The 25876-nt window shown below is 51.6% G+C and overlaps 1 protein-coding gene across 6 annotated transcripts in view; it reads right to left on the reverse strand.

Annotated features, from left to right (window-relative positions):
• Window positions 1–25876, reverse strand: part of HMCN1 (hemicentin 1) — a 267719-nt gene that overhangs the window by 88624 nt on the left and 153219 nt on the right. For 4 of the 6 annotated variants that reach the window (XR_013637801.1, XM_078865602.1, XM_078865600.1 and 1 more), the window contains exons 28-48: window positions 25568–25698; window positions 24126–24273; window positions 22192–22318; window positions 21541–21695; window positions 20591–20875; window positions 18933–19223; window positions 18358–18466; window positions 17749–17918; window positions 16280–16437; window positions 12991–13114; window positions 12437–12538; window positions 10973–11167; window positions 9907–10064; window positions 9352–9475; window positions 8774–8949; window positions 7460–7556; window positions 5962–6084; window positions 3993–4154; window positions 3330–3674; window positions 1648–1809; window positions 1034–1147 (exon numbers count right to left, since the gene is read on the reverse strand). Coding sequence is in view for 5 of the 6 variants with exons in the window: in XM_078865602.1 (XP_078721728.1) it covers window positions 1034–1147; window positions 1648–1809; window positions 3330–3674; window positions 3993–4154; window positions 5962–6084; window positions 7460–7556; window positions 8774–8949; window positions 9352–9475; window positions 9907–10064; window positions 10973–11167; window positions 12437–12538; window positions 12991–13114; window positions 16280–16437; window positions 17749–17918; window positions 18358–18466; window positions 18933–19223; window positions 20591–20875; window positions 21541–21695; window positions 22192–22318; window positions 24126–24273; window positions 25568–25698 (3456 nt within the window). In the remaining variant the exon portion in view is untranslated. The remainder of the gene's footprint in view (window positions 1–1033; window positions 1148–1647; window positions 1810–3329; window positions 3675–3992; window positions 4155–5961; window positions 6085–7459; window positions 7557–8773; window positions 8950–9351; window positions 9476–9906; window positions 10065–10972; window positions 11168–12436; window positions 12539–12990; window positions 13115–16279; window positions 16438–17748; window positions 17919–18357; window positions 18467–18932; window positions 19224–20590; window positions 20876–21540; window positions 21696–22191; window positions 22319–24125; window positions 24274–25567; window positions 25699–25876) is intronic. The other 2 variants (XM_078865601.1, XM_078865604.1) reach the window with 1 other exon arrangement.

Consider the following 25876-nt stretch of genomic DNA (forward strand, 5'->3'; position numbering starts at 1 on the left):
GCGGGCGGGGGCACATTAAACCCAACGAGTGCAAATTATCGATCACTCGTTGGCCTCATCTGCATTACTTTTCAATGAGCACGCAATATTAAAAAAATATATATTTGATGGTAAAAAAAAACAATCGCAGCAATTGCTGTTTAATGTTATTTTTATGGCAGTTGTTTTTTTCTCACCATCTCTAATCAAACGTTGTTCTTCCAAATTCTGCATCTTAATTTAGTCACACTTTAATTCTGGTCGTTTATGGTTTTAAGAGGCTGGCCACCACCATAGGAATGTGGAATCTGCAGACGGCTGAGTGGCTCCTGGGTTAGTGCTGTGACATGGCACTACTGAGTACCTGGGTTATAATACAGGTAGCCACCGGTGATTAATCCTTGTTTTCAAATGCAGTGAGTTGGTGGTTTTAGCCCAGTCATAAATGACAGGACAACAAGCTTCAAATAATTGTTTTTTACTTAATATTTCCACGTTTCAATCTCTGACATATATATATTTTTCAAATGAACTGACAAATAACCCTATCTCTATAAGACCGGCACATGGGAAAGCCGTTTGAAGCCCGCTCGGAAGCTTTTCTGTGATATCACCTTCTGTGGGTCACAGAAGGCGATATCACAGAAGGTGAATTATCCTTCTGTGATATCACAGAAGGTGATATATCCTTCTGGGAGTGAATCGTTTGCAGAACTACCCCTGAGATCCCTTCTGGTGACCTCTGCTGCACGTAACTTATTGTGATGCTGCACAAACACAAATAACAAAAAAACTCATTAAATTTGTCGATAACACTGTGTGACTTCAAAAGTGAAAAATACGTAGCAGGCAACTCTACAGGCGATTTGCACATTTAAATAACAATATAAAAGACACGTGCTTGGAAGGTGAGCCATAGGCAAAAACATCGCCAATTATACATTTATCCCGTTAAGGCCACGCAGCGTTCTTGACGAACGTTGTGAGTTTTCCCGCGATCGGTTCTGCATGGGACCACGGATCGTCTCGACGTGTGTTTGGTGGCGGCACTAACGCAGCACGTCCAGCAGGAAGTCTTTGCTGGCCTCCCCTGCGCTGTTGCTCGCGATGCAGGTGTACCGCCCGGCCAGCCCAGCGTGCGCGTGCATCACCCGCAGCATGCGTCCGCCTGCGGAGCGGTCAGTGCGTACGGGGGACGAGGGTCAAAGGGGCAAAGGGTCGCGCCGGGTTCAGCTACTCTTTGCGCAAGGCGTGACTGGTGGTTAAAGGATTTCAGTGACTGGGAACGAAAATTGCATGTTTAGACTCATACACGTAAAATACAAATTAGTCATATATCCATATAAATAACCAGGATAAAGACTTAACTGGGTTTATGATGTCTGACCGATTCTTTAATTGCCACGTATTAATGTCTGCAAAGTGCAGCAGATTAGGCCGGGTGGGCACTGGCGACATAGTGCGTGTGACTCTTAATCGAAAAGTTGTGATTTCAAATCCTGGTGTAGGGTCCCAACTCATATTTTGTTATTACGTGGGAGCCTCAGTACTGATCAAGTTATTCTACACGTACGTCATCGGAACAGGAAAGGGTTAACGTTTCCAGTGACGAATGGCAGTTAAACTGAGTGGGCGGGGCGCTCCCCGGTTGAGTGTTTCGCTTGGTACCAGAGAGCACTCTGACGTCGCTGCCCGGAGGAATGGGCTTGCGGTTGAAGAGCCAGGAGATGGACGGAGGGGGGATGCCCGACACCTCACACGTCATGGCCACGGGGCTCCCCAGCACCACGCTCACGTTCTCCGCCTCGCCGTCCCCGATCGTCGGTGGCACTGAAATTCAAGGGCGCCACGGTGGCGAGATGTTAACTGCTTCGCCTGGTATACAGGAGGTCGTGGGTTCGATCCTGACCCTGACACCTGTATATTTGGAGTTTGCACGTTCTCCCCGTGGACGCGTGGATTTTTCTCCGGGTCCTCTGGTTTTCCCCTCTGCATTTCGAAATGTGCGTATGGAGTGTTTGGCAGCAGAAAAAACTACACATGATAAGCCACTTTCATTGAGTTATCAAATGTGGCCAGGCATGATTCTGAAAAAGATCTACATAGCTCAGTGGGCTTTACCTGTTAAGATAAACGTAGTTATAGTTAAAACAACTAAACGAACCGGTAAGGTAATGTTTCCCGTGTTGTGCACTATTAATGGGAGTTGAGGGGAATGGCAGCGCATGAGCTGTCACAAGTCTGGGGCGACCTCAACCCATCCCCGCTACACCCACTCCCCAAAACTCAGCCACCATGTATGTTCGTTGAACTTCTTTTGCACCGTACGTAGCCAACCGTGCTCATCGAAGGTGCGGAGGAAAGACAACAAATTAAACACAAAAAGCAGTTCTAAAGAAATGACTTTGTCAATCTAGATGATGATTTAAAAATGCACAGGCTCCAGTGGCTTCTTAATATCGGAAGGAAGAGCGTTCCAGACGGCCGCAGAAGCGCATCTGATGCGGTTACCGATTTTGTTCGATGGTTAGTCAAAAGCTGCTGCGAGGATGACTGGAGTTTGCGTGAATGAGACCGGGATTCGTCTGATGGCATGGGAGTTGAACCCCAGGGGAATGGCAGTGCATGACCTGTCACAGGTCAGGGGCCAACTCAACCTATTCCAAAGAGTATCAACCTATTCCCCCACACCCTATCCTCCAACCCAGCTACCATGGTAATTCCTGTGTAGATTGGGCACGTGTTAAAGTAGCATGCAGATAACAACAACAATGCTCTAATACATCCAGGAGTGTTTTACACAAATGACTCCAGTGGCAAGAACCACCACAGTTAGGTATGATTGATTGATAAATAATTCACTAGTTAGGGATGTAATGGTTCCCCCCTCACCCCTCAGGTCCCAGCCCTTGCCCTGGCAGTTTGATAAATTGTTGCGATGCATTCAAGAATGGATTCTCTTACGTCACATTTTTTTTTTATATCGCTTCTAATCTTATTGTCTCAATTCAGTTCCCTCCATTAGCCTCAATTGCAATATAAGCTGCGCGACTGAAACATCGATTCTTACACCTGAAATCCGACATGTGCATTAAGAATCAATATTAATCAGTGATTAAATTAAAACGTCCACACAGAGGAAGAGAAAAATAAATAATACATATATATTTATTTTAAATCCATACAGGGAGGTCAGCGGCCTGTACCAATTCTACTGCCCAACTGCTAACCACCTTGCAGCTACGCAGCTTTGTTCTTCACACTCGGCGCAGAATCCCTGCCACCTCTGCACGGTGCGCCGCCCGCACGCCATCCACGCCCCCACGTGGTCCCCCTCCTCCCGGCCTCACCGTGCACGTTGAGGTCGAACTTGCGGTCGGCCTGTCCGGCCACATTGACGGCGATGCAGGTGTAGCGCCCCGTGTCGCCCACCTGGGCGCCGTGGATCTGCAGGGTGCGGCCGTCGTTGAGAACGATGGGGCCCCCGGCCGCCCCCTTGGCTATCGCCGCCGCCGCCACCGCCCCCGTTCCCGCGCCGCCCCTGCGGGCAGCGGCCGGGATGGGACGGCCGTCCTTGAGCCAGTTGACGGCCGGACGGGGCAGGCCCTCGACGCGGCACTCGAGGGTCACGTCACCCCCGCGCGACACCGTCACCTCCGTGGGACGCCCGCCGCTCTGCTGAATGCTCGGGCGCACTGCGGGGTGGGGTGCGGGGACGGAGAGGGGGGCGTGCACGCGTGTGATCGCGAGGGGTGGCAAGGTGGCGGTTCGTGCGCTCTCGTTGGGTGCACAACAATTCAGGCAACAATAAAAAAAAATCTGAATCTTTTATCTTTAATCAGAATCCTGGAGGAATCCGATGAGCTATGAAGCTCTTTTTTCACAGTTGTCCAGTAGCAGGTCGCTGGTCAAGAGTTTTTCTTTTGTCAACTCTGCCAAAATACGGTGCATGGTAGTATGGTCTTGTACCAGCGCTGGGAATACAAAAGGCTCGCGAATCGCTCAGGGCTCACCATACACCTGGAGAGAGAAGTCCCTCATGCTGGTGCCGGCCACGTTGGAGGCCACGCACGTGTAGGAGGCGGCGTCCGACGGCCTGGCGCTGCCGATCTGGAGGAGCCGCCCTCCAGACAGAACCCTCACACGGCCCTCCTGGTCACCCTCCAGGGGTTTACCTGGGGTGGATGGATAGAGACAGACGAAGACAAAGATGTATATTGAAACAGAGACTAAGATGAACTTACACATGGAATGAATCATCATCATTATCACGATCCATGGGCACATAGCCCATAGGTGTCCACTGCACATTTCGTCATTTGTTTCCACTTTCCTCTCTGTCTTGTGCCAATATGCTCAAGTAGTGGCCACATCTTTCTGGCACCGATCTGATATTTCGTACGCCAGCCATTCTCTCTTAGGTCTTCTTCTCTTTCCGGTTCCTTCCATTTTTTCCAATCAGCACACTTTTAATTTCCCTGCTGTTGTCCATCCTACTACACGTGTCCAAACAGTGCCAGTTTCCTTCTCATCACTGCCTGCATCAGGTATATTTGTTTAGGAATTCACCTGAACATCAAGGTCAAAAGGTCATAATAGCAAATGTGATTCATGCCACCACGCCATTGTGTCCTTCGTTCTGCCAAAGTCCACAAGTGCTGTACAGTTGATACCAAACATCCAAGGTCTGCTCTGAGAGTGCCACACTATCTGGTTATAGTTGTATAGAAAGAGTAATCTTTATTTATTATCCAGGAAAGCTTCCTTGGGTCTCAGGGTTATTTTTCAGGAGAGTCCTCCATTGGAATGTTTGGCCATTTTTATTTTCAGAAATGCTTTGTATGTGGCAGGAAACTGGAGAGCCCAGAAAAAAACAATCAGAGGACACAATATTTAAATGTCTGCACAGATGGGTTCACGAAGCCACCTTCTGTGCTGCCATCTCCTGCCCACTTTATAGCCCTAGAGGGCTTGGGAGTCTCAGAAATTGGCTTGATCAAGCAACGCTTGCCTACAATGCACAAGATTACCAATCGTACTCCGTGAAGAAAATGAGAGACACAAACGGAGATGAAAACTGGCATCAAGAAAACATCAGAGAGATAAAACGATACAGACAGAACGATGATAAAGCGACTGTAAACAGAGAGGATGACATAACATATAGACCAAGGTGGACCTAAAACAGGCAAAGAGAGGGAGATGCAATTACATTTGGAGAGGCAGATAAGGAGACAGAGTGACAAAAACAAACCAAACATAAAAAGCCAGACATGTTACCACGTCCACCGTGAAAAAACTATATATTTTTTCCGGTCCAGGTATGGCCCAGTTGCGTTCCAGGATCAGCATCATGGCCTGCATCTGTGATACCAAATCCTCGTGAGCCACGAGGCTCCATGGGCTCGGCTCCTGCTCGTCGGCGAGCGGTCCTTGAGTGTTGAGTTTATCTTATTTGTCACATAGATGATGGCTTCAATTAGCCGGTTGCCCGCCTATTTTTATAAGGGAGATTCGTGGTGCGTGAGCACAGCAACAACGAAACAAAGACAAACACATTGCAGAGAACGAGTACAGAGTACTTAAGGGAAATTGCACAAGAATGGTTCAGGAATCACGTCCCAAGGCACAGAGACTTCCCCACGGGATTCCCACGAGTGTGGCGGCGGGTGGCAAGAGGGCGCCACAGCGGCGAGATGTTAACTACCTCCCCTGCTATACAGGAGGTCGTGGTTTCGATCCTGACCCTGACACCTATATATTTAGAGTTTGTGTGTCTCTCTCCCCGTGGTCGCGTGGATTTTTCTCGGGGTTCTCCGGTGTTTCCCTCCACATGTATAATCAACGTGCGTTGAGAGTATTTAGCTTCTGATATAAATTTTCACATGATAAGCCACTTTGTTGAGCTATCCTTTGTGGCCAGCTCAACAGGCCTCGCCTGGTATATTAATAAAAAATGTTGCAGTTCCCGCGCTCGCTCACCGTTCTTTTTCCAGGAGAGTGCGGGCGGAGGGATGCCCGTCGACTCGCACACCAGGCTCATCATGTTGCCCTCGATGACGTTCAGCTGGCTGGGCTCCCCGGCTCCACGCACGCTCGGGGGAACTGAAGAGCGCCGAGCACAGGGGACGACACACGCAGAGCAGCCGCACGCACGCACGGTGAGCCTCAGCGCGTGTGCGCGAGCGAGAGCGTGTCAGAGCGATCGACCGAGAGGGTGTGAGAGCGAGCGAGCACGTGCCTGCCATGGCGCCCGTCATCGTTACGCCCGTATGTCTCGAGTTGTCAACCCCTTTCCCATTGCGAGACGTCTGCAAGTTGCATTGTGGGTCCCCGTTCACCGCCAAATCTCTGAACGCGCATAGCGGTGCCAAACTGTGCCACACGCCCTCCCGCATGGCCTTTTAAAGTACTTACGATTCCGTTCCGATGACGTACGTGGAAAAGGGTTATGAATGAGAGCTACAGTAGGTGTCACCTGCTTAGGCCGCTGTGTGTGTGCGTTCGTGCTACTCGAGGGTCACGTCCAGCGGTAAATGTGCGTTCCACTTTTGTTTCCGCGAATATGCCATCGTTAATCGCGTGCGCCGCATCTGCACGCCACACCATTGCTATGTAGTGCATAAGCGTCGCACGTGCGCTAAGGCGGTCACGTGGCATATAAGCGGTAGCACGTCCGTTGCCGAGGTTCAAGGTTCGAATCCAGCGGCCGCCCTGATTATTACTGCATTTGTAATAACCGGAATAAAACTACGCGCCCTCTGCTTCACTCTCAGTGGACGTTGTAGATCCCCTGATGCCTTTCACAAGAGCACGCCGTTATGCGCTTGCATCAGGATACAAGTTTGCATCATTCGAAGGCGACGCCGCAAATTAATTTACTCAACTGGGATCACGCATTGCAACCATTGCCCCCTACTGGAAGATCAACGCTTGAGGTCACTGTTATAAATGAGGCCATCATCGTCTCTTGAGTTCTCACCTGGCGAATCAAAGATGAACTAAACCATGTGACATCTGTTACAAATGAGTCGAGTGTGTGTGTGCCCTGCCGAAATATATCGTGCCACCGATAAGTACGCACGTCACACCAAAGCTAAATGTGTATGTGTGGGGAGCGGTAACGTAGCGGTTAGAACGCTGCGCTACGAACCCGGTGACACAAGTTCAATTCCACGCTCATGGCCAACGGCGGTGATGATTATCTGAACTGGTCTTGGGCCTCCCCTAGATAGACTCAGCCTCAAATGAGTACCTAGTGCAGTGTGTAAACTTCGTCAATAGAAAGACAAAGGCGGCCGGGCATGGTGCTGGCCACCCACCCCCCTCCTGTGTTGTGTCGGCCTTCATAGGTGCTCGCTAACGGCACTTGCCCCAACAGTCTGTTACAGGCTACACGGGGGATCTTTGTCTCTGTCTCGTGTTCCAGGTGCCCAGGGTGAGTGGGGCGCGGGGTGAGTGGGGCGTGGGGCGCGCGCACCCCACACGTTGACGTTGTAGTTCTTCTCCGTCTTGCCGGCCACGTTGGTTGCCTCGCACGTGTAGCGCCCCGTGTCCATCACCTGCGCGCTGTCGATCTGCCCGGGGGGAGCGGACGGGATGGGGGATGAGCGACGCGCGACTGAGGATTCCCCGACGGCCGACGTTGGTTTTCATTTTTTTACTCTGTGCGTTTACCCCGTGAATCCTCCCTTGAAGGTTCAACGAATGCCTTGCCGAGTCTAAAGATTCGATTGCAGGAGCAACCTGCCAATTTTTTTTGCCATGAGGGGGCAATTTCGCTTTGCACAATCCCAATTTCGTTATATGCAGGTAGTTATTTTGGCCAACACCAGTTACTTTGTGTGGTATTTTTGTTTATGTTTCTCTGGGAGGATGAAGCCAGTGTGCAGAACAGGGTGAGGACATACAAACTGCGTGCAGAAAGGCGCCAGAGTCGGGAATCGAACCCAGGCCCTTCCTGCTGGGAGGCTCAAAGCGTCACCACTGCGTGCACCCAGCCGCCAGAGCTCATCGTTTTTTATTTGTGCACAATTGTGATGGGTGGCAACGGTCGATGGTGGAACGGTCAGTGGGGGTCTGAAGTGGCAGGGTTCATGCCGTGTTAATATAAATTTGACCGAGAACCCGAGATTCATAGAGGGGGTGCTGAGAGTTCAACAGAGACACACCGCGAAATGTCTCCGGAGCTAACGTTAATGCCGGAGTGCATTGAGTCAACGCGCCGGTGACGTGCCGCAACTGTTGTGCATCACAGATTCACCCGAGGGTCGTGTTGCTGGTCACATGTCACGTGCCTCTCACCTGGTGTCCTCTTCAACTCTTCACCCTCGGTTTATGTTTCAACTGCAGTGCTCTCTAGAATTTGCTGTGTACCATTCACATTTCATGTCTATGCAAACTATCAATTTTTTTAAATATTTTAGCAGGTAAAGCCCACTGAGCTATGTGGCTCTTTTTCAGAAGCGACCTGGTCACATGATAGCTCAACGAAGTGGCTTATCACGTGGAAATGTATTGCAACCAAACACTCAAAACGCATGTTGATTCTAAACGTGAAGGGAAAAACTGGAGACCTCGGAGAAAAATCCACACGACTACGGGGAGAACACGCAAAACTCCAAATATACAGCAGGTGTCAGGGTCAGGATCGAACCCACGACCTCCTGTGTACCAGGCGAGGCAGTTAACATCTCGCAGGCGAGTGGCACGCCTTGGGTGTGCCGCGCTCCTCGCCTTCCCATCTGCGGCGAGCAGCACCCGGTGCTATTCCCCGTTCGTGCGCGGGGCTCACCTGCACCGTGCTGCCGTCCTCGGACACGGTGAGGCCGGGCTTCTTGAGCAGGGGCCGCCCGTCCTTGAGCCACGTGAGCGTGGGCGGCGGGATGGCGTTGCTGCGGCACTCCATGCGCACCGGCTGGTTCAGCACCACCGACACGTTCTGCTCCTCGCCCATGATGTTGGGTGGCACTGGGGTGGCAGGGGCAAAAACAAAAGCGGGTTTAGCTAACGAGGTGAGGGAGCGCACGGATTAGCGCAGGCGAGGAAAGCCAGGACGAATGGTCAGTGCTGACGTTACCTCCGTGTGGGTGGCTGTCTCGGAGTGGGTGTCTGTGTCTGAGCGATGCGCACAAGAATGAGCGGAGCACTGGGCAGCTAAAACACAGCAAGTTGGCATAGTAGTGGGCACAGGTGGTACAATGGCCAGTAATCTCAGTCGGTCAACCCATGGCACCTGGGTTTTGTCCGGTGACCTCCTGCCAGCGGGCGTTCAACACTTCACGCGGCCTTAAAGTGCAACTAGCCTGGCATCATCGTCGTGGTGATGTCATCAGCACATAGTGGCGAATGGCGGTTGTTGTTGTATCGCACCGTAGATTCGCAGATCGACATCTCTCTGTTCCTCGCCGGCAGCGTTGATCGCCACACATGTGTAGCGGCCGGTGTCCGATATCTGAGCACTGGACAAGGCCAGGGTCCTCCCTCCTGACAGGATCTGTTCCATTGGCAACATCATCATCATAATCGTCAACACTGTCCTCATCATCATCCACATCAATGCTATGATCATCACCGCCACTTTCATCACCATCATCATCATCATCTCTGCCATCGGAAATGATGATGATGATGTCCTGTGTCTAACCCCGAATAAAGAATTTCAGATGCTATATATTTCCAGCCAGATGGAAATGACGTTATATCATCATCAGTCATGCTCAATCCACTGCTGGATGACAGCCTCTCCATTGCTGTCACCATTGCTCATGGTCCGTCAACGTAAACAACGCAGAAGTGCACCTTGCACCCGCTCGCGTCGTACACGAGGTTACACGGGTCGGTTTACATCCCAACGAGTCGCGCTGCGGTTCCGCCAGAACACTGCCCGAGCATGGAGATGACTGCTGGAGGGGGGGGGGGGCTGACCACCTGCATGCCGTTGGAGGTGAGCGGGGAGATGGGGCTCCCATCCTTGAGCCAGGTGAGCGTGGGTGCGGGGATGCCCCTGGCTTCGCACTCCAGCCTCACGGGGTTATTCACCACCACCGCCACCGTGTCTGTGCCTCCCGCAATGCTCGGGGGAACTGCGCGGTGCACAAAAAACAGGGGGCGTGCGAGCGAACGAACGAACTTACGAACGCTGTTCCCGGGAACTTACTTTGGCACCCGCTGTCCGTCTCTCGTTATTTTGCGGAGTGTGCAGTGCCAAGAACAGTGCTACAATGTCACCCAATTGTCCTGAAGACAAAATGCCTTTATATACAGTAAGTCCTCCATATAAGTTGGGCATGCATTCCTGGGAAACGCGACGTTAGGTGAAACGTCAATCGAAAACCTATTTTACTGTTGACCGAATTATATAAATTTCGGATACGTTCGTTGGGGTAATTTTTTGGTAAAAAATTTCTGGAAAATATACATTTAATAAGTACCAAAAAAACTAAACATACCCCAAAAAGATATCATATACAAAGTGTAAATATGATATAGATTAATGCGGTGAATATTGCATTTATAGGGTAGCACAGTATCCGGTATGGGGCGACGTTGTAAACACCGAGGCATGAAAAATCACGAGGGGGCGCCGTGGCGCAGTGCGTCGTCACGCATGCGGCCCAACTACACCAAAATACGAACAAACCTGGTCCGTATGTCCAGTTGCCTGTTCGGACCGAAAGTCGTAAGTTCAACTGCCACGCAATAGAAGGCGGTGGTGGCATTAACATCTGCGGAACATGAAGAACCGGTGGCATCTACATCTGATGCGCAAACTCCAGCAAATTGCGCAATATCAGTTGGCGGTCGACGTTCTCAAAGGAATGGCGCCGACCCCGTGCTCACCCCCCCTCCCCCCGTGATCCGCGGATCAAACAAACCGCTGGAGGCACCGGTATACGGCAGCGAGAGCAGTGAATGCAAATGCTGTGGCAAGGGGACGCGTCCCCGCGGCGACGTCAGCGTTCGCCTGGACGAGGCCGCGTGCGCCACCCACCGTGGACCTGCAGGCTGTGCACGAGCTCGGCTCGGCCCGCCACGTTGGTGGCCAGGCAGGTGTAGCGGCCCGTGTCGGCCACCTGGGCGCTCTCCAGACGGAGCACGCGGCCGCGGGACAGCAGCGCCACGCCTGGCGGGGGCGTCCCCTGCCCGGCGCCGGCGATGGCCCGCCCGTCCTTCTGCCACGACACCACTGTGTGGACAAACGCGTACGCAATGCTCGTGCAAGGACGACGATTGACCCCCCCCCGCCTCCCATGTAGCCTTGAGCAGGCTGTTGGGGCAAGTGATGTCAGCGAGCACCTATGAAACTAAACTAAAACTATTGTTTTTACCAGGTAAGACCCACTGAGCTATGTAGTTTATTTCAAAAGTTACCTGGCCACAAATGATAGCTCAACGAAGTGGCTTACCATGTGGAAAATGAAAGCAGCCAAACGCTCTATGAAGGCCAGTATAGCACACGAGGGAATGGGTAGCCAGCACTATGCCCGGCAGCCTTTTCCTCCCCAGTGGTCATGTTTACACACATCGCACCAGGTACTCATTTGACGCCGAGTCGATCTAGTGGAATCCCAGGAACGTATCAGATAATTGTCACTGGTGTTGAGCGGGAATTGAACTTGGGTGGCCAGGTTCGTAGTGCAGTGCACTAACAGCTACACCAATGTTCACCACATACGCACACTACACTACCGCTTACACACACATACGCACACAGACACGGATTCAAATGCACATAAATGATAGATAGTAACTTGAAGTTATGGCAATATTTTCTAAATCGGCTTAAATTTGTTTTTATTGAATGCCACTTGCTGCCCAAGAATTGCACTCAGAAATAGGTGAGAGCGGAGAAGCTTTTCACGTTAAAAGTCTAGTGGAGTAAAAATGTCTACCTGCTCAAACGAGCGTGGGGCGAAGCTTGCCTCCAATGTATGAACGTAAGTTCAACTTATTTCACACCGTATGTAGCCAACCGCGCAAAATTTTGGCTCCGAGCCAGTGTTGGAAAATCAAGTGGTACTAATTGATTGACCCGCCGCCCCCCGTCAAATGAAGAATATTAAATAGGCTCTGCTACTCGCCCTCGTGCCTCTACGTTGATGAGGCAAGCAGAAACGGTGGCGAGATGTTAACTACCTCGCCTGGTATACAGGAGGTCGTGGCTTCGATCCTCACCCTGATGCCTGCTGTATATTTGGAGTTTGCATGTTCTCCCCGTGGTTGCGTGGATTTTTCTCCGGTTCCTCCGGTTTTTCCCTCCACATTTATCATCAACATCACGCGTTTAGAGTATTTGTTGCTATAAATTTGCACACGATGACAAGACACTTCGTTGAGCTATCATTTGTGGCCAGGGCTCTTCTGAAAAAAAGCCACATAGCTCAGTGGGCCCTACCTGGTAAAATAAAAAAAAATAGTTTAGTTTTTAGCCTAGAGACAGGTGAAGGTGACGCACCTGGAGTGGGGCTGCCGCTCGCCACGCATTCCATCTCCACTGGGTTGTTCACGATCACAGTGGTGTTGTGGCGCACGCCGCTGCCCTCGATGCTCGGAGGCTCTGGGACGCAAACACAAAAGATTCCCCGTGAAGCCCGACTGCGAAACGGACACCGGCAAAGGAAATGAAACAAAAAAGTCGAAAGTGCACAAAAAAGTGTGTGGCGAGACGCGTGGTTGGGATTACATTGAGAGACAGAGGGGAGCATGTGGCTCAGGGAGCAAACACATTCTATGAATCGTATTGACTGCTACGGAACGTCAGCTTGGGCAGGACACAAGGTGGCACAGCTAGATCAGGGAACAAACATCATTGAAATCATATTGACTCTCATGGGATGTCAGCTTGAGTATGACACCTTGCTATAAGAAATGATGGCTGATGGACGAGACATATGATAGAATGGCAGGACCACGTCGGTGTCACAAATAAAACACGAAACTCAACGCTCAAAACTCTCAGCGAAACCCCCCCCACCTCGGGGGCCAGTGAGAGAGGGGGCCCCAACTTACCGTGAACGTGCAGCCGCACCGCCTGCTGCGCCTCCCCGGCCGCGCTGGTGGCCACGCAGGTGTAGCGGCCGGCGTCCTCGCGCGCGGCCCCGCTCACCTGCAGCATGCGCCCGCCGCTCTCCACCTGCAGCAGCGCCGGCGGGGGGCAGGGGGAGGGGGGAGAGCAGCGCGGTTCGAGAAGGGACAACTCCACACGCGGCTACGTCAAGGAGCGTAAACCGTCGTGACGCGCGGACTCCGGTCGTCCTGGCCGTCGAACAGAGACGGTCACCGCACCGTCGCGCGGCGCTTTCAGATGCGCTTCTGTGGCCGCCTGGAACACTCTTCCCACCGATATTAGGGAAGCCACTGGGGCCGTGCACTTTTAATTCATCGAGGTTGAAACCTCATTCCTTTAGAACAGTTTTTTGTGTTTAGTTTGTTCTCCTTTCCCCGGCAACTCCAATTAGCACGGTTGTCGACGTACGGCGCGGAAGACGTTCAACGAACATACGCGGTTCACACTCCGTGGCACGACACCCACCGTCACGGGGGTACAACCCCTAACCCAGCAAACGGTGGTCAGTCCTGAATCACTACAGAAGAGGGCAACAGCAGTTACGGTCATCTGCTTTGCCGCCGATGAACTGCTGGCCGTGCAACTACTCTCGTCTCCAATTCACAAACCATGGGTCACGTACATCCAACACCCCCCCCCCGCCCCGATTTAGAACTCACAACCTTCCCAATCCTCTAAACGCAGTGCTGCCCTGTTCAGAGTATCGCGTGATCCCGAGGTCTGTGAATCGGCTTTGCCAGGGGGGCAGTGCTGGATCATGCGATTCATGGTCTGACTTTGGTGACCTCAGCAGTCAGCATCGCCAACTTTTCTTCATTTTCCAGTGATGCACGGCTCTGTATAAATAAGATATTACCCACTGCTCAACTTTCCGCTCAATAATAGGCAACAGGGCAACGTGATACCACTGGTATTTCATTCGTTAAGATGTTTCACATTAACTCAAACCTCAAAAAGAGAAACCATATATGAACGGGTGTGTTTGCATGTGAGCGCATAGTGTGTCTATACAAAAGAATATTTTTTTGTTCTGACACGAACCAGCGCTTTAAATCAAACATGCAAGGAGCATCTGGCTCACACAAATTGCCTTTCCTTCTCTTCAAAATGACCGCCAAAAATGCAATCTATGCATTTTTTTAAAAACAGTGTGTGCAGTTATTGCCATGAGTGGAAACACTACTCAACGTCACCGCGCGTTACATTCAAATTGCTATGAAAAATAACATCGCGCGGGTCATGGCAACGGAACAAAAGGGCGTTGCCGAATGCACAGGCCACGGTTAAAGTGGACGTTAGTAACTTACACCATTTCAGATCCGTTAACGATGGAATTTTGCTGTCGAGCTGTGAAAATCCCTCTGCTCGAGCACATTCGCCGGCTGTGTTCGCCATCGAGTACACGTGGACTCCTATCCAGCACTTCGGAAGTGGGGGTTGGTGGATCGTGCAGGGATAATTTTTGTTCTTGAGACAGCTGATTGAAGGACAGCGACGTGCCTGCAGAAGGCGGCGGTGTATTGCTACCCTATCCGGGTGGACCTGGAAGGGCCACATTGAGTTGTGCGTGCGAAGCATCATCACTGTCTTTCAAAGACCTCTTCCATCCTAGCAGCAGTCTGGCACCCAGTCACATGACCCAGTCACATGACCCACATTGCACCAATGAAGCTCGCAACCTCCTTCAGCGCGTACTTCACCAACAAGCTTGCCACCGTCGGCAAAACCATCGGGGCCCCCTCAAACTTTACCCAAACCCCTATTACACTCCGGACCCCCCACCCCTGCCCCCCCCCTGACTCCAACGACTGCATCCATACATCCATGTACACGCCCATGCTGCCAAAGGATGTGTTTGCTCTAATCCAGGCACTTCACGTGGATCCATAATAAATAACGTATTTTTTGTTTGGATTAGATCACGTAAATATAAATGTGTCGTTCAACCCGCCACCACCTGACACAGCCAATTAGTAAGGCTTGTCATCTTAACAAAACGTGTCATTTAGTATGCGTAAGTAGTAACTAATTGGCACGTTTTGTTAACGAGGCAATTCCGTCACGGTCATTTATGTCCGTAACAGCGTTGAGCACATTATGAATTGCATTATTATTCCTGTTCTCATATCAATTTGCTTTTGCATTGGAATATTTGGCAATTCTCATTTGTGGGAGTTTTTCATGTGGGAGTGACTGGAATACCTAAACAAAAACCCACAGAACACTGAACAATTGAACAATCCACGTGGATATTTCCGAGCCCCCTTCTAAAGTTGTGTGCGGGAGGCCAATGCCCTCGTGCTCATCTGAAGTTTAAACGGAAGCATTCATTTTATTGACCACCCGTCGTTGCAAATTTAGTTAATCTAACGTGTGCCCGATTTCAAGTTCGTAACAATGTTCACGGGTAGATGTCATTTAGCCAAGGCTTCATACATAGCCACCTTATACTTGTAGGCACATTTATTTTTTATTAAAGGCAAATGCAACCTGAAAATACAATACACCTATTCTGTTATTCCCTAGCTGTTGCACACAAGTCGGAAGCTTCGGTATCATGAGAAATAAGTGAAATTCAAAACCACAGTGCCCTCGAGTGATGTTGCGTACGTATGCATGCTGAACTTCTTTCGCACCGCCAACCATGCGAATCGGAGGTCCAAGCACAGTTGGGTTCTTTGACCTCCCTTTGCGAGGTGGGAGACGCTATACCTGGCTACGGCGCGACCGCGCTGCGACGTGTGTGGCAAGGGGGCCGTTGCGCTGCTTTCGTCCATGAATCCCAGCGCGCAGACGGACATTTGAAACCCGTGCTCGCGTCATACCATCCCCTCGCTGCAAGCCGGGGTTTTAGAAGTGAATCGGCAAATTTTACCTCGGATTACAACTTTAGCATCGCCTTGGATATCTAGATGTATGTTTTGATAAATTAGTAAAAATATATTAAAGCACAGCACTTAATTCGGATCCAACAGCTCCTGAAAATTGAGAAAACCCATCACAATGGGAACTTCCTTCACATCTCCAGACGACCGCACAGGCATGGTGCACGCATGCGACAGTTTCATTCGTTTGGCTGTTCCGGGTCGCGAAGGGTCTTTGCGACACAAACCTGTTCAGATGCTTGCCTGGCCAAAAACCCGAAAGGTCAATTATGAATCATAACACTGCCTGCCGGAACCTACGCGTCATGCTTGCGCACCAGGTAGTATCACACCGGTAGTTCGCTACCTTGACGTTCGCCCCCGCCGTGGTTCCGACGGGGCGGCCGTCCTTGAGCCAGGACACCTGTGGCGTGGGGATGCCGCTGGACACGCACTGCAGGGTGATGGACTTGCCCAGCACGACGGCTCGCTCGCTCGGCCCCATCACGCGGATCGTGGGCGGCACTGCACGGCACAGCAACAAAGCGACGCCTTAGAGTCGCGGCATGATGAGGTGGTGCAGAGACGTACCGAAGAAATTCCCGCGGTCCCACGTCATGGCAGGGAGCAAGGCCGGGAGATGGCGCCGCAGAGCTGCCGCCGAACTTATTTTCACTCGGCCAATCGCTTTTATTGCCCGTTCTCTCCACAGGATGCCCGCTTTTGACTTCCAAACAAAGCGATTCTGATTTTTGTATCGCCATGAGGAGCTGGATACGAAATAAATTGCAAGTCAAGATCTCCAGGTTGTCATGGCCGATGCCACTGAGGTCACACCTCTTGAACGTTTCCTTCCCTTGGCCAGATTCCACAACTGTTGAAAGAGTTGACTCCAAATCCCCAGCGTCTGGCTTCAGACGAATATAACTCAATCTACCAAACAACAATGCAGTTCATGTGAATCAAACTTTTAAGAAACGTTGAATGCAAAACAGAGCGGTGGCAAATCCAAGGGTATGTGAGGGGGAGATCGCAGCGATCCCCCTCCCTCCCTTCAAACCCCCAAAGATCGGTGTCTTATTGATATTTACTCGAGAAGATACATTCATAGAATTTTTTTAAATTAATGTACGGCTCGATTTAAAAAGTGTCAAATTTTGGGACAGCGCCCCTCCCGTCCCCGGGAACTTTCTAGATCCGCCTCCGATGACAGAATGAGCAGCAACGTGATCTGCTCCCGTCAGTCGTGCATTCTGCTCGAGCCTGCAATGCCCGTTGCTTAATTCTCGCTGGTGTTAAATATCATAACATTGCCCACCATTCCTCTTCCCCATCCCGCTTCCTTGACTCCCTGACTTATTGTACGTTCTTCTTCCCTCACCTTCCCCTCCCCACATGAAAGTACACACACCCCGCTCGCGGCCCCAATCTAACCCCTCCTCGAAACTCAGGAGCACAGCGTTCGCGACTTTTTTCCGTGGAGTTTCTGTACCCCCCACCGCCCTCCCCGACCCCACGTCGCGGTTCGTGCTCTGTAACGGGCTCCTGCCGAAATATAAAAAAACTAAATAAAAAAAATCATAACATTGACTTTGCTATGACATATTATTTGGGTCTTTCGGTAAAGTCACATAGATACGTTCAAAGAAAATCACCTATCTACGTGACTTTACCGAAAGACCCAAAGAATTTGAATTCCTGCAGTCACGAAAGCTTTAAGTCAAGATTTTGCTATGACAATTTAGAAGAGGGGGCAGTTGAGCCTTCAGCCGGTAAGGGCTGAGACGCACCCCAGTCACCCCATCCCACCGCAACCTGCAATCGTCCCCGGCTCACCCATGACGGTGACGTCGAACTCCCTGCGGTCGTCCCCGGCCTCGTTGGAGGCCACGCAGGCGTAGCGGCCCGTGTCGGCCACCTGGGCGCGCGGCACCGTGAGCCTGCGTCCGTCGGCCGACGCGCGGGCACCCTCGCCCTCCTTGAGGGGCCGCCCGTCCTTCAGCCACCTGCTCAGGCGAGGCCGCAACCACGACGTCACGAGATGACGGGCGCCCCCCCCGTGTAGTCTCTAAGTACAGGCCACCGATCGATTCCTTTCATCATTTGGTCTCAGACACTGACAAAAAATGAGTGTCCCCCTCATGCATTAAGTGGCAGCATCTTTAAAACCCAGTTGATCTCAAACGGGGGACGCTTTAAGGACATCGGTCCAATGCGTTGAATCGAACGATACCACAAACCCGTAAGCGATTGAGTAGCTGTCGATTGTGCAGGCACTGCAACTGCACTGCAACCCACGGGCCGGAGGGGGTTCAGGCGCTGGGCTACAAAGAGATGATGAAATCGGCCAGGAGGGACATCCCCCCCGCCCCACCGCCACCCCCGATGCATTCGTCGCAACAGGGCCCGTGCCAACCGCTCCGTGTGTAGCTGTGCGAGCCTCACGTGATCCGGGGCTCGGGGGTGCCGCTCGCCTGGCACTCGAGCTCCAGCGGAGAGCCGACGACCACGCTGTTCTCGCCGCCCTCGTCTCCTCCCGTCAGCGTGGGCGGCACTGTCGCAGTCACCGCACGGCGTTAACAAACAGTGCGGGGAGCCGCACTTAGACGCTCCGGTGGCCCGGGGAAAGGAGCCATCCTTGGCCCCCCTCTGAATTCTACCCCCCCCCTCCCCTCCGCCACCACCACCCTATATTATAGCCTTAAACGACTGTTGGTAAGCTTTGTTAGCGAGCACCTATGAAGGCCGCCATGGCACATGAGGGGGCCAACACCACACCCGACCGGCTTTGTCTCCCCAGTGGCGATGTTTTTAAACATCGCACCAGGTACTCAACTGGGGCTGAGTCGACCTAGGGGAGGCGCCAGGACCGGTTCAGATAATCGTCACTGGTGTCGGCCGTGAGTGGGAATCGAACTCGGTCTGCCGGTTTTGTAGCGCAGCGTAGCGCTAGCCCGCGACACCACCGCACGCACACAAACGCACACACGCACACAAACGCACGCCCGCGCGCTTTGTACCGAGCACGTCGACGTCGTAAGGCCTCTCCTGCCGTCCGGCGGCGCTGCTCGCGACGCACACGTATCGGCCCCCGTCGCCCTCCCCGGCGCTCGCCACCTCCAGCCTGCGGCCTGCCAGGGTGATGAGCACGCCGTCCCCGCCGCCCGGCGGCAGGGCCACGCCGTCCTTGAGCCACGTGATGGTGGGCGCAGGGTGGCCGGCCGCCTCGCACTCCAGCACCAGCGGGCGACCCGACACCACCTTCTTCTTCTTCTGGGAACCGTCGCCCTCGCCAGAAATGGATGGTGGCACTGCAGGGGTGGCGGTGGGGGGGGGGGGGGGGCAATGCGATGGAGCGTTGGGGGTGGTTTACCAGCACGGTTGGCGACGTACGGTGCGAAAGAAGTTCAACATACATACAAGTGAATTCTTTGTCAATCGGTTAATTATAATTTAATCATACCTAAATGCGGTGGCTCACACCTTCAATCCACTAACATCTGTGGCTCTGCCCCTGGAGCTCTGACACCCATTTGTGTAAAACACTCCTGGATGTATTAGAGCGTTGTTGTTATCCGCATGCTGCTTTAACACGTGCACAATCTACACAGGGATTGCCCTGACCTGTGGCAGCTTCCCTGGGGTTAAACTTCCATTCCATCACGCAAACTCCGGTCATCCCTGCAGCAGCGGCGTTTGGCTTGCCATTGAACAAAGACGGTCATTGCATCGCGCGCTTTCAGATGTGCTCCTGCGGCTGTCTGGCATGCTTTTCCAAGCCACTGAAGCTATGCACTTTTAAACAATCTACATTGAAAACTGAATTCTTTAGAACTGCTTTTTGTGTTTAGTTTGTTGCATTCCCCCGCAGCTCTGATTAGCCATGGTTGGCTACATACGGTGCGAAAGAAGTTCAACATGCATGCATGCACGCACGAGCTCTAGGAACCTCGTTAATGTTAAGTGTCTGCATGGACACGCGCAGCCCTTTGTCAATCCACTGCTGGATGAGGGGATCCCCACGGCGAAGGGGCAGTGGGGTTTGTTTGGCTCGACTGCACGACACTGATCACAGTGCGGGTCCGTGATGGACAGAAGCATAGACGTGGGAGTGTAGAAGTACAGTACAACGGTGGATTTTGCTGCGCTGCTCTCTGCCGCCCGACATAGCCAGCAGGTACCAAAATCACCTGCCGTGCATGGTAGATTAATAGTTGTAGTAGATCAAATCGATTTCCTGACGTTTACCCAGGAAAGCCTCATTGAGTCTAAAGAGACGATCTCCGGAGGGTGCTGCATCGGAATTATTGAGCACTTCCATTAATGGGTGTTTGGCATCATCTAGAAAGAAACCAAAGAGATGTTAACTATCTCACCTAGTATACAGGGGTCATGGATTCGCCTGCTGTATATTTGGAGTTGACACGTTCTCCCCGTGGTCACGTGGATTTTTTATTTTTCTCTGGGTCTTCAGGTTTTCCCCTCCACATTTTGAATCAAAGTCACACGTTTAGAGCATTCGGCTGCTATAAATTTCCACGTGACGATAAGCCACTTTGTTGAGCTATCATTTGTGACGACCAAGTCGCTTCTCAAAAACAGCCTCATAAAGCTTAGCGGAGCCTTACCTGGTAAAATAAAAATATAGTTTCATCGTTTTTGTCGCAGGTGGCCTCACCATGCACGTCCAGGTCGTAGTTCTTCTCGGCGCTGCCCGCCGCGCTGACGGCGCGGCACGTGTAGCGCCCGGCGTGCGCCACTCGCGCCCGCGGGATCTTGAGGAAGCGGCCGCGCTCCACGTAAGCGTGCTCGGGCCCCGAGGGCCCAAGGGGGCGGCCGTCCCGCAGCCAGGTGACGGCCGGCAGGGGCACGCCGCGAGCCTCGCACTCGAGCAGCACCGTCGCGTCCAGCAGCACCGTCGCGTCGCTCGTGCCGTTGTCGGCGCCGCGGATGCTCGGGGGAACTGATTGCACGTGGGGGTGGGTGTGGGGAGGGTGTCGGGAGGATGGGGAGTGGGCGGCAACAGCGAGCATATGAAACGTCACGGCAGTGGCGCAGTGGTCAGCGTGTTGCGCTACGAGCACGGCAACCCGATGGACTGTCGCTCACGGCCACCAAAACCCAGTGACGGTTTGTCTGCACCGGTCCCGGGCCTCCCCATAGGTCGACTCGGCCTCAAACGAGTACCTGGTGCGATGCGTGAAAATTGCCATTCGGGAAAAAAAGGCGGTCGGGCGTTCCGTGCTGCCCTTTATGGGTGTATGAAAGAAGCAGTAGTGTTGCGGTAAGCGCATTGCGCTACGCACCTGGTGACCCGAGATCTCCCTCGCCTGGTATGCAGGAGGTCGTGGATGCGATCCAGACTCTGATGCATGTTGTATATTTGGAGATTGAATGTAGATTTTTCTCCGGGTCCTCCGTTTTTTTCCCCACCAAATTTAGAATCAACAAACATTCAGAGTATTTGCCTGCTACTATTCCTTTCCGCCCGAGATGCCACTTTGTTGAGCTATCATTTGTGACCTGCCAGGTCGCTTCTGAAAAATAACTATACGGCTCAAGAGTGGGCTTTACCTGGTTAAAATTTTTAAAAGAGTTTTTTAGTTTGCGCTTCGTCGAGAGACTCACCGTACACGGAGAGCTTGAACTCCCTGGTCTGCTTGCCGGCGGGGTTGGATGCCGCACACGTGAACTGCCCCTGGTCCGACAGACGAGCTGCCTTTATCCGCAGCAGCTGGCCCTTCCTACTCAGCTCCAGGTTCGGGTCATTTGTCCCCAACAGCCTGCGGAGGAATGACAGACGAACAAATAATAAAAGCGACCTTTGTACGTGCAGCGAGTTGCCAGAAATGGCCACAGCCCATTCCACGTTGGTGTTGTATGCACGGTTGGGGTTACTTCCACACGATCCCTTTGGATTTGTATGCTTTATTTATAAATAAAATGACAGCCTGATTGGCATGACACAGAATCATATGTAACTGAAGAAAAATAGACAGACACCAGGGTTGGGATCGAACCCACGACCTCCTGTATACCAGGGGAGGTAGTTAACATTTCATCATCATGGCGCCCTATATTAAATCTTTGCAAAGTCATCCGACGCAAATCATGCAAAGAAAAATTTGACGCTCTGCCCACGTAACAAATTTCCGGGCGCCAAGTTGCCCTGCGACATGAATCACGGCGCAATTGCCATTAGACACACGATCTGCAACAATTGTTATCCCCACTTTTCCATTCACGGTCGTCACTACCCCGGCCACCCGTGCCACTTACTTGCCATCCTTATACCACTGTATTAGCGGGGCGGGTACACCACTGGTCTTGCACTCCAGCGTGATCCCGTTGTTTAAGACCACGTTGAGATCCTGGGGGACGCCAGATCCCTGGATGCTTGGTGGCACTGGAAAAACAGGGGGGAGGACAATGGGAGGCCAGGCACCACCGACAACAGGTTGGTGGGCCGCATGGAGATCGTTACGTGCTGTGCTCGACTTACAGGCCGCTAGGCCGTCATGAGGCCGGAGTACGGCAAACGAATTCGTGACCTTCTGTCACCGGCTTTACGCCACGTGAATTGATGCCCGTGTCTTCATTTCAAGGCATCTTACTGACAATAAATTCAACATTCCATGTGGAATTAGCCGCAAGTGCACTGCTTCGCTGACACTTTCATAGCACCATATACTGTACACCAACGAAGCCAAATACTGTGTAGCAGTATTATATATACTGTGCATGCTGTTGTACACACGTGCATGCCAGAAGCACCCTATATATAGAATAAACACCATATACATCGTGCACACCAAATGACCACGCATGGTGGGGCCGTAAGATATCAGCTGAGCCATAACACATGCAGATGCGAGTCTATGTGCTGCTTTGATTGGAAACATCAGGATATTAATGTTAATTTAATTATTTATCGAGGAAAAAGAACCTTGAGTATTATTTCTGATTTACAGACTGGTCCCCGCAGGGCGTCGCTGCTGCGGTGCAAAGGTCAGCACACTGGACTTGCTCCTGGCACGGCAGTTGAAGCAATGGGCACGTTTTTACATGGGTAACACCACAGTAAGTCGATAGGAGGTCACGTGTATGGTTGGGTAAAGTGTGGGTACTCCTAAATATACCCGCTACAGGCGTTCGCGAGAGCTCATTCTAGTGGTGGCCCTTCTGCCAGCGGTGGCATGATCAGGATATTACAGGGCTGCACCTGTGCCACCTCGACCTGCTAAGGGACGTTTGGATAATTCTCTCTGTGGGGAACAACACCGGAGCAACCAGTGGAAACCCACACGTGAGATAAGTGCTGCAAAAAACCTCAAAAGGGTCACATGGATGACTCACGAACCCGCTTCCTGCACTAGCATCTCCTGGCCACCTCGCCACAGCTCAGTCGGTTTTTAAAGTGCCGCAATTCCATGTGATCCACCAAGCCTCGCCTAGCAAGGCGCCGGATCGCACGCGAGCATCACAGCAAGAGTTGACCCGGACAGTCTGGAAACCGGCAATCTGTGTCCGGGTGCCAGGAATTGCTTTGCGCCGACATCTGGTCCTGGTATTGTGTTATTTTACTGCCTTTCTCAAGCTTGGAAATTGATGTACTCATGCAATATGAGCTCATACACTTTGTATATTTTTTAAAGGGGCGCCACGGTGGTTGTGATGTTATCTTCTTCGCCTGGTATGCAGGAGGTCGGACGTTCTATCCCGACCCTGATGCCTGCTGTATTTTCAGTTTGCATGTTCTCCCTTGGATTTTTCTCTGAATCCTCCGGGTTTTTTCCTCCCACATTTAGAAGCATGCGTTGAGAGTATTAAGATTAAATTGCTGCTCTAAATGTCAAAATGATAAGCCACTTTGTTGAGCTATCATTTGTGGCCAGCTCACTACTGAAAAATTAGTTAATACATCAGTGGGCTTTGCCTGGTAGGATAGCGATGGTTTAGATTAATTTTTATGTTTTTGGGTGATTTGTTAAAATGTATTGTAGTTTGCACTACTATCGTATTTTTGTATTGGTTGTTGTTGTCACATTCTTACCCGCCCCGACTGGACATCTGTGAAAAAGAGCTATATAGCTCATCGGATTCCTCCAGTATAAATAAATATTCAGATTCTGACAGCCCGGGTTGGGTCTGCGGTGGAGAATGTGGCGGTGCTACGGCCGTGGTGCTGCGCAGTGTGCCACCGGCGGCCTCACCCAGCACGTGCAGCTGGAAGTGCTTGTCACTCTCCCCGGCCACGTTGAACGCCTTGCAGGCGTAGGCGCCCTCGTCGTCCGTCTGCGCACGCAGCAGGCGCAACGTCTTGCCTCCATTCACGACGCGCACGTCGCTGCTCTCAATCACCTGCGGAGACGCAAGGGCCAGACCTCGGAAATGCCGTCGACTCCTCGCCCGCGCTGGTGAACGCCACGGTGGCGGAGAGGGCCGCCACGGTGGTGAGATGTTAACTACCTCGCCTGGTATGAAGGAGGTTGTGGGTTCGATCCTGACCCTGACGCTTGTATAATTGAAGTTTTCATGTTCTCTCCGTGGTCATGTGGAATTTTTTCTGGGTCCTCTGGTTTTTCCCTCCACATTTAGAATACGTGTGTTGAGAGTATTTGACTGCTATACATTTCCAAATGCTAAGCCACTTTGATGAGCTCTAATTTGTGGCCAGGTCGCTTCTGAAAAAGACCGATAAAGCTCAGTGGGCCTTACCTGGTAAAATAAAACATTTAGTTAGTAAACGATACCCGCTCCACCTCAATACTGCTCCCAACACAGTCCTGGATCAGCCATCGGATCGCAACGCTCCATCTCCCAAGATCCTCCACGGCCGAGCCCCAACCTACGTCTGACCCTCCACACACTTTCCCCTTCTGTCGAAGTGAACCTGTGCTCTGCTGCATCCAAAGTCTAGAACTGAGCCATCCGGGATATCGATTCCTTGCCCTCTCTAAATCCGGGCACAGGACATTCCTTTATTTCCATCTGCCTATGACTGACTGCCTCTCTCTATGATATAAATGTCCACTGTTTTTGCCCATCGTCTTTAGATGCAGCCACAGTTGGACCCTATACCAGGGGTCGGCGACCAAAATAACAAGAGCCATTTTTGTCGAATTCAGAAAAAACAAAACTCAATATATTTGTACGTTTGTTGATGCAATTTGCTAAACCCGCACGTGCTGAACATCTGTGAAAAAGAGCTTTATAGCTCATCAGATTCCTCCAGTCTAAATAGAGATTGTGATATTTTTTACACAGTTATATTTACTCCATGATAAATACTGCCGAAATCCTGGTGGGCGGTTGATTCAGCTCAACATTCCTCAGGGGTTGATAAAATAATAAGTACAGTATCACATTGGTGGGGGAAGTCAACAGTGGTTGTCCTATGGATAGACTCACCCGCACCATAGGAATGTGGAATTTCCACCAATAGCTCAGATCTGTAAACAGGAGATGAGCACCGCCCTCAAGGTTCCTTTGTGCAGGATATAATTCTCTTAAAAAATCAAATACTGCTCAGTCCTTTCACGGTTATTCAATACTGGTGGGACAAAGAGTGCTGGCGTTTAAACATCAACGTTCGCGTAATGCTCAATTCACGTTTACACTTTTGAAATGTAATGGCGCAGGGGGGTCTCCGCACCTGCAGGCCGTTTTTAAGCCACGTGATGGTCGGCGTCGGGTGTCCGGAGACTTCACACTGCAGGTCCACTGGCTGCTTGAGCACAACTGAGATGTTCCTCCGCGAATCGCTGTCTTCAATTTTTGGAGGGACTAGAAAACACAAAACATATTTTTTTACAGATATTTAGATTTTAATATGCGTGTACGCATGTTGAACTTATTTCGCACCATACGTAGCCAACCACGCTGACCGTTCCCCTCCGGCTTCTCCGGTGTCCTCCCATAGCTGAATGAGACAAAGCGTAGGATGCAAACCGGTAATGGCCAA

This window comes from Lampetra fluviatilis, chromosome 20, assembly GCF_964198595.1.
Source record: "Lampetra fluviatilis chromosome 20, kcLamFluv1.1, whole genome shotgun sequence".
Lineage (NCBI taxonomy): Eukaryota > Metazoa > Chordata > Hyperoartia > Petromyzontiformes > Petromyzontidae > Lampetra > Lampetra fluviatilis.